General features: G+C 36.1%; 1 protein-coding gene across 1 annotated transcript in view; it reads left to right on the plus strand.

The window, feature by feature from the left end:
- TMPRSS15 (transmembrane serine protease 15) overlaps positions 1–12,845 on the plus strand; it is a 142,735-nt gene that overhangs the window by 15,623 nt on the left and 114,267 nt on the right. Inside the window, exon 6 of the mRNA XM_055567777.1 lies at positions 9,784–9,915. Within this exon, the coding sequence (XP_055423752.1) occupies positions 9,784–9,915 (132 nt within the window). The remainder of the gene's footprint in view (positions 1–9,783; positions 9,916–12,845) is intronic.

Raw genomic sequence — 12,845 nt, forward strand, 5'->3', positions numbered from 1 at the left:
ACATAATAGTGTATCTATTTCAATCCCAATCTCCCAATTCATCCTACCCACATTCTGCTCTCAGTTTGTTAACAAACTTAAGCCTGTTCTCTACATCTGTGTCTCTATTTCTGCTTTGCCAATACATCTATCTGTACCATTTTTCTAGATTTCACAGGTAAGCAATCTTGTATGATATTTGTTTTTCTCTTCCTGAGTTACTTCATTCTGTATGACAGTCTCTAGGTCTGTCCAAGTTTCTGCAAATGGCCCTATTTCATTCCTTTTTATGGTTGAGCAATATTCCATCGTATACAGGACTCTTTATCCAGTCCTCTGTTGATGGACATTTAGGTTGCTTCCATGTCCTGGCTATTGTAAACAGTGCTGCAATGAGTACTGGGTGCACGCATCTTTTTGAATTATAGTTTTCTTTGGTCATACCCAGGAGTGGGATTGCTGGGTCATGTGGTAGCTCTGTTTTAAGTTTTTTGCAGAACCTCTATTCTGTTCTCTAGAGTGGCTGTACCAGTTTACAATCCCTCCAACAGTGTAAGAGAGTTCCCTTTTCTCCATACCCTCTCCAACATTTGTTGTTTGTAGAATTTTTGATGATGGCCATTCTGACCAGTATGAGGAGATGCTTCATTATAGTTTTGCTTTTAATTTCTCTAGTAATTAGTGATGTTGAGCATTTTTTCATGTGCTTTTTAACCATCTGTATGTCTTTTTTGGAAAAATGTGTGTTTAGGTCTTCCATCAATTTTTTGATTGGGTTGTTTCTTTTGATATTGAGCTACATGAGCTGTTTGCATATTGCAGAGATTAATCCCTTGTCAGTTCCTTTGTATACAAATATTTTCTCCTATTCTGAGTGTTGTCTTTTCTTTTTGTTTATGGTTTCCTTTCCTGTGGCACAAATTTAAGTTTAATTAGGTCCCATTATTTATTTTTATTTTCCTTACTCTTCAGTTCAGTTCAGTCTTTCAGTTGTATCTGACTCTTTGCGACCCCATGAACCGCAGCATGCCAGGCCTCCCTGTCCATCACCAACCCCCAGAATCCACCCAAACCCATGTCCATCAAGTCGGTGATGCCATCCAACCATCTCATCCTCTGTCGTCCCCTTCTCCTCCTGTGCTTGGTCTTTCCCTGCATCAGGGTCTTTTCAAATGAGTTAGCTCTTTGCATCAGGTGGCCAAAGTATTGGAGTTTCAGCTTCAACATCAGTCCTTCCTATGAACACCCAGGACTGATCTCCTTTAGGATGGACTGGTTGGATCTCCTTGCAGTCCAAGGGACTCTCAAGAGTCTTCTCCAACACCACAGTTCAAAAGCGTCAATTCTTCTGCGCTCAGCTTTCTTTATAGTCCAACTCTCACATCCATACATGACCACTGGAAAAACCATAGCCTTGACTAGACGGACCTTTGTTGGCAAAGTAAGTCTTAAGAGGTGGGTCAAAAAATATCTTGTTTGGATTTATGTCAAAGAGTATTCTGCCTATGTTTTCCTCTAAGAGTTTTATAATGTCTGGCCTTACGTTTAGATCTTTGCTCCACTTTGAGTTTATTTTTAAGTTTTGTGTATGGTTGGAATGTGTCTTTAATGTCATAATTTTTCCAGATTCTTAATAATTGTCTACTTTGCCTTTTGCTGCTTAACCAAAGTCTCTTCTCTAGTCCTAACTTAATCTTCATGTTAAACAGTCTGAACGCGTACGTAATCTCTTTAGGTAAACTCCATGCAGGCAATATTGTATAACTCTTCAGCTCCTAAAATAATACTGTTATTTTCATGTTATTAGGATTTATATCAAATATTATATAATACAAGGAGAAAACGTTTGTGAAATTATAAGTGGTCTCTGGGTAAGACTTAGCAATTCCTAGATATAACAGTAGGTGTGAAGTTTGAAAAGCAGAGTGATATGTGAATGATGTATCAAAATACTTTATGAAACAAATCATCCTACCTCTAAACCCATGGAGGGCTCTTACGGTAGAACAAGCCTGCCTGGGGTTGTATTTTGGTGTTGTCCAGAAAGCAGTACAGCACAGTGAAAAACAGAACTGCTCTTCAGCCCACTGTCCCTTATGCAATGCAGAAAACTATTTACAGCATCTAAAATCACCTTTCAACACACTCTCATAAAGTGATTTTAGGATGAATAATGACCAACTCATTTAATCTAAAATTTAAATAACTTTAATATATTTCTATAACATTTAACATTTCCATAACTTTAAAAGTCAACAACAAATACCAAAGTTAGTGCTGTGTTTTCTATTTACCTATTTATTGATTCACTGGGTGATTCATACACCCCACAGTTATTGAGGACCTCTGAGGTGTATAAAACGCCCTAAGGGAAATATGTGGAAAGACATAGAAGGAAAAAAAGTGCTAGAGCAAAAAATCTTTGGACCTAAAACAAATTTTCTTTCTTACTCTCTTGAAGACAAGAGCACCAAAAATATGAAAAGTGGCTGAACAATATGCCCAGTTTCTTGCAGGACTTTTGGTCCTGTCCAGAATTCCCATAAGGCATCTGCCCACACCAAAATGGTCCTTGATAATTTGGTCCTGTCCAGAATTATTTGAAGGACTTCCCTGGTGGTGCAGAGGTTAAGAATCTGCCTGCCAATGCAGGGAGCAAGGGTTCAATCCCTGGTCCAGGGAGATTCCACGTGTTGCAAGGCAACTACACGTACACCACAACTACTGAGCCCACGTGCCCTAGAGCCCACTTGCTCTGCAACAAGAGAAGCCACCACACCGCAAGTATAGAGATGCTCACGCTCACCGCAACTAGAGAAGGCCCAGAGGCAGCAAAAAAACCCAGCTAAGCCAAAATAAATTAAAAAAAAAATAATAATAATAACAACAAAACCCAAGGAACAGATATGCTCGTGGACACTTTTTGTTGTTATTATTTAGTCACTCAGTTGTGTCTGACTCTTTTGTGACCCCTTTTACTGTAATCTGCCAAGGATCCTCTGTCCATGGATACTTTAGATAGGAGCAAATTTTAAGGACCTTTTGGCATGGATCAAGTGTTTAAGAACCAAATGTCTTATGGACCAAAATATCCCACACACCAAATGTATTATGACATTTTACATGCTATGTACATATACACATAGTTGCTCAGTTGTTTCTGACTATTTATGACCCGTGGACTACAGCCCACCAGGCTCCTCTCTCCATGGGATTTTCCAGGCAAGAATACTGAAGGGGTACCCATTCCCTTCTCCAGAGATCCTCCTGACCCAGGGATCAAGCTCAGGTCTTATGCATTGCAGGTGAATTCTTTATCTTCTGAACCACCAGAGAAGCTGGGTAGAATCAAACGTCAGCTAACAGCACAGCTTCTGGCAAATGGATATAGTGAAAGGGAAACACAGAGCATGAGGGCAATACTTGACCAGCACTTTTCTTTCCTAGAGACTGAAACAGAAACCTTTCCAACCTGTAAACTGTAAGAATGGAATCAGTACATATTTATTTCTATCTTTCACATTTTATATGAACATTTGATAATCATAATGAAGACCAAGAATTAACATACAATGTTCAAACATTGAAAGTGTGTAGGTGAATCCACCTTAAGTATTTCCACCAATTACTGTCACATAATGTTTGGTAAGCCACCTAGTTCTTTAACTTTGTATTTATTATCTGAAAGGCAAAGATTTAAATATATGTCTTAAAGAGCAGTCATGAAGAAAGGAAATAATACAGATACCAATTCATGATTGGCATAAAGGAGGGACACAACTAAAAAAAAAAGAAGTTGCATACTTTTTGAAAAAGATCTTTTAAAAACTAGACTAAGATTAAAACAAGATTGTTGTATTCAGTAGTGCCCGTTTTAATCTGATCATTTCTTTGGCCCCAAAAACTCCATTTCCAAAGCTTTCCTATTATTGGAGACCGTATTGAATTACCTTACTCAATCCTGAAGAATTCTCATAATGTAAGTAGGTGGTAAAATACCACATTCCCTCTTTTACTGGATCCATGAGTCCCCAGTCACCATTCATTCCTATTCATTCCTCTCATACAGCAAGACACTATAGATTTATAGAGGGGAACGCAGCAATTAAACTTGAAAAGCACAGTTTCCAAGCAGTAATTTATTATGAATATGACTTTCAGGGATGTTAAGTTTATTCTCATTTTTATATGCCTGGAAGACAGTTTGAGAAAAATCAACAAATGCATGCACCATATACCTGGCGTTAGTGCTATTATAAATTCTGCCAAAGAGAATTTTTATTTGATAGTGGGTACAAAGTCCATGAGGATTATGTTCTATTGTTCAACTGCCTTTGTTGCCAATTACCGTAAAGTTTTACTAACCCATTCGGAGCAGTAAAGGGAGAGATGGGAACTAAGGTTGCATTACACCGATTGATTTCTAGCTGTTACTGTGTGCCCAAGAGGAGCTCTTTTGCGCAATTGTTCATATGCTTGAAGGGTTTCTAGAATACAGCTTGTTCTAGTCTTTTGTTGCTTACTGGGCAGGCAATGATTGCAGAAAAACAAGATTAACTATCATGGGCTTTCTCAGTCTCAACAAAATGCAATTTTCTATAGTTCCACCATGTGGAGGGGTTTGAGGATGGAAGGGAAAGAACTGGCTAATTTAGTAAAGAATGTGAAATTGGTTCAAGAGAATTTAAGGCAGAATTATACTCTTCAATTGAATTGATTGTCCCAGGACTTGGACACAGGCACCGCAACCAACACCAAATGTCTTTTGACTTCATGTATTTGTTTTCTCTGCATCTGAGAAAACAACATACATATACTGCTGAGCACTCTCCTCTAATTTAGGACACTCCTACACAAATAATAACAGAACCATTAAAGCATTTTCCCACTTTAATTTCATTTAAACAGCCACAGTCTTGCTAAAATGATTAAATTTGTTCTTTTAAAGTAGAGGAGACTTCCTGTAAAGTGATATCTCCCAAACGCAGTACAGTGAAATGAACTTGGTCTCTTAAAGTAGGCATTCATGCATTCAGATTCTGATTTCATTATTAAGTAAGCTATTAAATCTTGGGGTTAATTTGTCTCATATTTGGTCACCAGGGTTATTACACCTATTTTTAGGGAAAATAAAAATCTAATATTTCCCAAATATGATTTTCAAATTACTGTCTTGTATGTAACACTTCTTATGACTGGTTTGGAAGACAACAAATAATGGGTTTCAGTCTTTTTCTTCTCCACAATGCTTAGTCCAGTGTCTGCACAAGATAGACACGAGAGATTCCTCACCTCAAGTCACTGGACAGTGTTATGACCATGGATTACTCTGAAGTAATCACATTTGAGAGTATACTGAGTCCTTCATGATACAAATATAAGTAGACGATAAAGCCTTAAATTTGCAGAATTACGAATAATACTAATTTATGCTGGGTTTCCATATTATGCCAAAAATTAATATCCTAAAGATTAAAGTGGCATATAATATAAAAATATACTAATCTTTTTTCCATTCAAGAAAACAGCAACTAATATTTAGACAATTTGAATAGATTTTAATAAACAGAATCAATTATTATTTTTGTACACATTTCCTTAAATAGAAATCCTTAACTGTTTTGTTAAATAGTCCTCATAAGAATCACAGTAGAGATTCCCGAGAAAAGGAGACGTACTAAAGTAAAAACTAATGGATGAAATAGCAAACTAAATAGTCCAGTCAAAGAACTCTAGTTTTAAGAATGGAAGATTACTTTAAAACTGGCATCTGGCTAATTTCTGTAGCAGTTAATGTTTTAATCAATGGTTTTGTTGGAAATGGACGTACCTGTGTATGTAAGGAGATGAGAGGGAGACTGAACACTAGGTAAAAATAAAATCTGATAAAATCCTAAAACATACTTCCTTTATATATAAGAAGATTATATTCATATTTTTTTTTTTCAAATTTACTTATTTATTTTACTTTACAATATATATTGGTTTTGCCATACATTGACATGAATCCACCACGGGTGTACATGTGTTCCCCATCCTGAACCCCTCACCCACTTCCCTCCCCATCCCATCCCTCTGGGTCATCCCAGTGCATCAGCCCCAAGCACCCTGTATCATGCATCGAACCTGGACTGGTGATTCGTTTCACATATGATAATTTACATGTTTCAATGCCATTCTCCCATACCATCCCACCCTCTCCCTCTCCCACAGAGTCTAAAAGACTGTTTTATACATCTGTGTCTCTTTTGCTGTCTTGCATACAGGGTTATCATTACCATCTTTCTAAATTCCATATATATGCATTAGTATACTGTATTGGTGTTTTTCTTTCTGGCTTACTTCACTCTGTATAATAGGCTCCAGTTTTACCCACCTCAATACCTCATTCTAATTTGGTATACATTTGAATACATTGATTCAAATGTATTCTTTTTAATGGCTGAGTAATACTCCATTATGTATATGTACCACAGCTTTCTTATCCATTCATCTGCTGATGGACATCTAGGTTGCTTCCATGTCCTGGCTATTATAAACAGTGCTGCAATGAACATTGGGGTACACGTGTCTCTTTCAATTCTGGCTTTAAATTAGAGGAATTTCTCTTTATTCATGGACCAAGACAGATGAAGAGTGTTTGTACAACAGAATATGGAGATATGGAGAGTACAATCTAAACAAGAGTATAATATTTCCACCTTCAAATCTAAATATTTCAAACTAGAGTCATTTACTAATCCCACCACCTGTTTCTCTGATAATGCCTGTTGTGACTAATGAACACTGGCATTTCATAGCCACTCCAAAGTGCATCTACCATTCTGAGCATCCTTTTCTTCACCTCCCTCTGGCCAGGAGCATATCTGGCCTCTAAAGCTCATCAATCCTACTTGTAAAATAGCAACTGGAATATATTCCCATCTCCCCTGCTAGTGCAAGAGTTCCAACTCTCATCAGCTTTCACCTTGAATGTTGAAATCGTTTCTCAGTTGGTAGCAGAATTGTCTTTATGAAACATGGACTGGTCATATCACATATATATGTTAAAATTTTCAATACTGTTATTTACAAAAAATATTTTAATATGTTAAAATGATTTTTAAAATGTCCCCCAGAATTTGACTAATCTCCCTTCCTGCCGTAGTTTCAGTAAGCACGCCAACATCTAGATAAGTTAGATGCCTCTGCTTTCCCTGTAGTAATATGCTCTTGTCATATCACCATGTGTACATTTCACATACCTCTCTTCACTGTGCATTTCTAAACATCTTTCAAATTTTAACTTATATGAAGATGTTTTCAATCCCAGACTCAGAAGGAAGATAATCCATGGCATAGCCCAGTTTTGATGTTCCCACATCACTTTTTTCTACCTCATTTACAAAATTTGCTAGCCAATGAATCAGTTGACCACTAAACTCCAAACTCCATAAAAATAGTCTCTGCCCTACTCATCCTATTATTTCTATCCCTTAAAAAGACATGATACAAATAAATAGGAAATAAATACTTGTAAAGTGAATGAATAATCATTAATGAGATCAAATGTTTCAAGTGGTGTCTCTTGACAGTGTGGTTTTGAAGTTCAATCTATAAATTTCAATAAGCAATAGACAAAGATATGAAACATCAATAAGTGAAGTTTCCATAGAAAGCATTAGATCAGACAAAATCGTAATGTCTCTAGTTAAATGCCCAAATCTATTCTTGTAGATGCTGAATACCTAGAACTCCTTCAACCACTGTTTAAGAGACAGAGTTACTACAATGATGTCCTTTTTCTCATTTTTTACCAAGCATTTTTTTGAATACTATCAACATGACACCTCTTATGGATTAGTGGCTCAATAATTAAGAACTCTTGATGAATATCTCATATGTGTCATAATATACAAGTTTATTTAATATATTTTTAAATTATTTTTTTTCTCTTAAATGGGAGTATTTTAGCACTTGGAAATGATTCAGCTTTATCCTGTCCTATTTTAGATGTTAGCTGGTCCATAAATTTCACAATGGCTTATATCTATTTTAATTACAATTATAAAAGACCAATTTAGTTGTATTTATACCCAGCAACTCTATCTATAATGTTCTTAATTAAGCATTACTTTAGCAGATTTATTAACAGAAGCACTTTCCCCAATTTATTTCTTGGAGCCTAAGAGAAATTTCAGAATCAAATATATTTTTAAAACCCAGCAGATGGCAGTACAATGCTGGCTTTAAGATTAAGACCAATAACAAAAAGAAAAAAAAATGCTATTGAGCTTAAAGATTTTCCAAAAACTTTAAACTGTCATTATTATTCTAATCATAAAGAAACATATTGAAATTCTCACATTGCTCAGAAAATTAAAAACATATGTGGTTATCCAGTGGGCATATATTATTAGGATTGAACCTAAATTTTCCAAGTCAATTTCTAGAAGCAAAATATGTTTCTCAGTCCATCTTTATATTTAGCAATGTGGAAAGAAGCAGGTGAAGGACAGGACAGGCTGAGAGGTGCAAATTTATCAGATCCTGGTCAGAGTATGACATGGAATCCTTCAGGGGGATGTTTGCAACTTTCCCCCTAAGAAACCCTGACCCAAGAAGCTGTGGGAGGGGGTGGGGGATGATTTGGGAGAATGGCATTCAAACATGTATAATATCATATAAGAAACAAATAAAAAATAATAAAAAAATAAAAGTATATAACATATTAAAAAAAAAGAAGACGCAGCAAGGAGATAATGAACAGAAGAAAACCATTGGGTTTTCTTGTTCAATGTACTGTGGATTTTAAGTTTCATTTTACTATAAAATAGTTTTCATTGACAGATTTTGTTCTGCAGGATGCAAACCTTAACTTCAACCACTATATTTTCAAGTATATATATATTTTCAAGTTTATAAGTAAATGAAGTGGCTATTAGATACTGTAGATGATGAGATATACATTTTAGCAAATTGTCCCACATTACACATAACAATCCTAGGAGGTGTAAATATTGGGGACTAAATGTCCAAACTGTAGCATTCATTTATCAAGATTAAAAATCAACAAAGTAGGGGCTTCCCTGATGGCTCAGTGGTAAAGAATCTGCCTGCCAATCTAGGAGACACAGGTTTGGTCCCTGATCCAGGAAGATCCAACATGCCTCAGAGCAACTAAGCCCATGCCCCCACAGATACTGAGCCTGTGCTCTAGAGCCGGGGAGCCAGAACTACTGAAGTCCACGTGCCCTAAAGCCCATTCTCCCTCCACAACAAGAAAAGCCACCACAATGAGAAGCCTGCACTCTGCAACTAGAGAGTAGCCGCACTTGCCACAACTAGAGAAAGCCCGTGCAGCAGCAAAGACCCAGCACACTCAACCGAAAGCAAATGAATAAATAGACAACCTTTTTAGAAAATCAACAAAGTAAGCATCATATTTAATATCTACAAAAAATATGTATCATTTCTTCAAAATTTAAAACCGTAAGATCAATTTATTAAATGAAATAAATATTTGAGGGGGAAGTTGAAATAATTATAAGTAGGCATATACTTACTTGGGCTTCCCTTGTGGCTCAGCTAGTAAAGAATACGCCTGTAATGCGGGAGACCTGGGTTTGATCCCTGGGTTGGGAAGATTCTCTGAAGAAGGAAAAGGCTACCCACTCCAGTATGCTGGTCTGGAAAATTCCATGGACTGTATACTCCATGGGTCAGACATAACTGAGCGACTTTGACTTTCACTTTCAAGTATATACTTACCTAAATGACAAAGAATACATCATAACCTTTAAATTCAACCTTTTTTTTTTAAAGGAAATGTCTCAACAGAGTGCCCACCTGATTCGAGGTTGTGTGCTGATGCTCTAAAGTGCATAGCAATTGATTTATTTTGTGATGGAGAATTAAACTGTCCAGATGGCTCTGATGAAGACAATCAAACTTGTGGTAAGTGATCCACTTCCCTCCCTCACTGTGTCCACACACACACACACACACTCACACACACACACACACTCACACACACACACTCACACACACACCCCTCAGGTGCCAGAAATTACCAGAGATTGAGATATACCTTAGTCATGTTTATGATTTAAGACAAAAATCTAAAAGCAATCATATTAATATTCTTAAACTTTGTCTTTAACTCAGGAATCATCACTCCTTAATTCAAATTGTTGCCTTTATTCAACTTTTGGCAAAGAAACAAAAAATAGGTAAAAAGTGTACTTGACTTGTAGTTCTGTGAGTAAAGGAAATCAGTTAAGAATAAGATCTTCATGTCTGTTAAACTAAATATCTGTTTTGTTTTGTTTTGTTGTAAATACTGGCATTTGTTTAGAGTGCTAATAGTTTTTTAAATCACTATTATTACTATTAGTTAACACTTAAGTAACACTAAATGCCGAACGTAGCTGTAATTTAAACATGTAATTTAAATATGTAATTTAAACATATTTCTTTTTTGGCTTATTTCTTCATTTTATTGCCTGGGTAATATAATGTATATACGACTGGTAAGTAATGTGAGGAACTATTTGAACAATTCTAACCTACAATTTATTCTTGAAAAATTAAACAGCAGGAATTGAGCAATTTTTTGGTATAGTTTATAATCAGTTTAAAAATTGACCATGAGCACAGTTAGTTCCTGAAATGTGTAAAGACTTTAGTTACAATTTACTTCACTTTATTTGTTATACTTTGCTCTTCTTTTTGATATTAATTGAAGACAAATGCTCAAATACAAACTGAAGTTTTAAAAATTACCTATCCACTCAGGATATACTTGAAAAGATAGGCAGTTGGTCTGTTTCCCAGAACCAACTCAAAAACCAGCAACTTGACTAAAGTGTCTTCAACTAAGCACTCCTAGTCCAAATGTTCTTGGATAAAATTCAAACTTCAAAGTTTAACTGCATACTTTGAAGTGCTCTCAGAGCATACTGGAAGAAAGTGCAGGCTACAGAATATTTTTTAATCTATTTTATATAACTAAATTACTCAAAGAAGAAGAAAGCAATGTCTTTGTTTGCTCTGGTTTTCAGGCAGTTTAAAAACCTTTTCAGTGGGAATGTGATACAAGTGTGCCATCATGAGGTAATAGAGGTGATGTTCCCCCAATTTATATTTAAAAAATTATGTGTATCAAAGTGAGCCATGTACCTTTAAGTCTATACGATGCTGATCACTAACTGTAAATGGGGAGAAATATCTAAGATATGTATTCAGAAAATGAACCATACCTGTTATGTGCTCTCCACTGTTACAGAGTTTACAATTTTCATAACAAATTAGTATCCATGCATATCAAATAATAACCATAGAAATACACTATATGTGGCAACTTGTCCTGAAGTAAGTTATAAGGCCATGAATTATGTTTCTAAGTCACTCTAAACTCATGACATGAACTTCAGTATTAGAACTGAAATCTCTAATTATGAGTATGTGTTTGCATTAAATACATAATCAAACAGCATTATTACTTTTCAATATCATGAAGGTTTTGTGTTAATTGAAACTTACTATCAATTCACCATCCAAGTCACTAACTTTCTGAAGCCTATAGATCCTTGTCTGTCATTTTTCTTGATTCTCTTTATTATTTGCACTTTAAAGTTAGCACTGTATCTTTTTTTTTTGCAAAACAAGTTAAAGTCTTTGTGGAATAAAGAAGAGAAAAAATCAATCAACTACTCTATCTTTATCCAGGATTTACTGTCATATAGGTTGTTTTATTCATTATTTGGATTCCCTGTTGGCTCAGATGGTAAAGAATCCACCCACAATGCAGGAGACCCCGGGTTCATATATTTAGTCAGATCCCTGGGGTGCGAAGATCCCTTTGAAAAGGAAATGGCAACCCACTCCTATATTTTTGCCTGGAGAGTTCCATTGCCAGAGGAGCCTGGTAGGCTACAGTTCATGGGGTCACAAAGTGTCAGACATGACTTAGCGACTAACATTTTCACTCTCACACTTTCATTCATTACTTAATCATAAATGACTGTGAGTACTTCACCTCAGCCCCACTTCAAACTTGTGCTCAAATTGTAGCATAATTTCTAGAAGAAAGCCCTGTCCATCAATTTACATTCACTGAAAGATGATTTTAAGAGAACTATCTGTGTGAAACTGACCTATGCTCTCTCTTCTCTCCCTTATTCCTCCATCTGTAAGCTCTAATTCTAGTTGGTGTTATTAATAGAGTCATATTAATGTTAACTTCCTAAACAGCTTTCTTTTTAGGCTTTAGTTATTTAGGTTTTCATAACTTATAGCTGACGATAGCAGAACCAAGATTTCTTTAAACTGTTCTTTTCTTCTGATGAGGATTGAATCAGCAGGAAAGTTCACTTTTTAGCTGACCTGTGACAAGAAAAACTGCTGACCCATACCCTTCAGGCCAATGTTCAGGCCTATTTTGAAAGCTGGCAAGTGTCTCCATAGGTTGTTTGTCTGTCTCATATGTACATGCAAAATAGACTTGAGTGGATGGGCAGAGATCACGTTTGATTTGTGTGTGTGTGTGTGTGTGTGTGTGTGTGTGTGTGAGATAGACACTCAGTAATGTCCAACTCTTTACTACCCTATGGACTGTAGCCCGCCAGGCTCTTCTGTCCCTGGAATTCTCCAGGAAAGAATAATACTGGAGTGGGTTGTCGTGCCCTTTTCCAGTTTGATGTATATTCCTGGAGAAGTCAGTGTACTGAGCAAACACACTACTAAAAAATAATGAGCCAGCAGAGGGAGCCCTCAGTGGGTCCTAAGAACACACCTATATGAATCCCATTCCATTATACTCAATTTTGGATAGTGCAATAGAATGGCTGAGAGTATAATATTGGACAGGTTCATTTATCTCCCAC

This window comes from Bubalus kerabau, chromosome 2 (genome assembly GCF_029407905.1).
Source record: "Bubalus kerabau isolate K-KA32 ecotype Philippines breed swamp buffalo chromosome 2, PCC_UOA_SB_1v2, whole genome shotgun sequence".
Lineage (NCBI taxonomy): Eukaryota > Metazoa > Chordata > Mammalia > Artiodactyla > Bovidae > Bubalus > Bubalus kerabau.